The 691-nt window shown below is 67.1% G+C and overlaps 1 protein-coding gene across 1 annotated transcript in view; it reads left to right on the top strand.

Moving 5' to 3' along the window:
- LOC104083127 (arf-GAP with Rho-GAP domain, ANK repeat and PH domain-containing protein 3-like) overlaps nucleotides 1–691 on the top strand; it is a gene marked incomplete at its 3' end in the record, with an annotated part of 19,274 nt that overhangs the window by 808 nt on the left and 17,775 nt on the right. Inside the window, 1 exon segment of the mRNA XM_009586512.1 lies at nucleotides 385–580. Within this exon segment, the coding sequence (XP_009584807.1) occupies nucleotides 385–580 (196 nt within the window).

Genomic DNA, 691 nt, shown 5'->3' with positions numbered 1-691 from the left:
CTGGTTGGGGGGAGAAGCTGCTGCCCCTCCTTCTGCCTCCCCAGGCATCAGGGCTGGGGCTCCCCGGCATGGTGAAGGGGTGGCTGAGTGAAGGCTCTGGGGCTGGCTCATGCTGGGAGATGTCAGAGGGGTGCGAGCTGGGATGGGAAATGCGTGGCAGTGCCAGGAGACACAGCCCAGCACGTCCCAGGGTGGGGAGGAGAAGGGAGCAAGGAGGGTGCTGGAGCAGGGAGAAGATGCTGCACATCCCAGGGGACGAAGCCGGGCTCAGCTCCGGTCAGGCGCAGCCTCCAGCCCATGTAAGCCAGATGGGAAAACAATGTGGAAAAACCCCGCAGGCTCCCACCCCATCCTGGCCGCAGTAACCCCTCTCCTGTTTTCCAGCAGTCGCGGCTGGCCTGGCGGGGGCCTGCCCCCCGTCCCGCAGAGACCCACCGGCAAGCCAGGTGAGAGGCCCCAGGGCACCGGAGCGCAGCGGGGACCTCTCGGTGTCCCCAAGGAAGGGGGTGATGGGGACACCTGCACACCCTGCCTTTCCCCCAGGTCGTGCCCCGTGCTCCTGCCTCGCTTAGGGACTGGGGTGGCCCCAGGCCAAGGCAGGGCCCAGCCCCACACATATTTGGGCTGGCAACGTCTGTTGTGCCCTGGATGTTGGGGCACGCTGTGGGGGGCTTTGTGGGGGTGGCTCCCT

Source organism: Fulmarus glacialis, unplaced genomic scaffold (assembly GCF_000690835.1).
Source record: "Fulmarus glacialis isolate BGI_N327 unplaced genomic scaffold, ASM69083v1 scaffold17710, whole genome shotgun sequence".
NCBI lineage: Eukaryota > Metazoa > Chordata > Aves > Procellariiformes > Procellariidae > Fulmarus > Fulmarus glacialis.
Note: the sequence above shows the minus strand (reverse complement) of the source record. Positions and strands in the feature narration are given on the sequence as shown.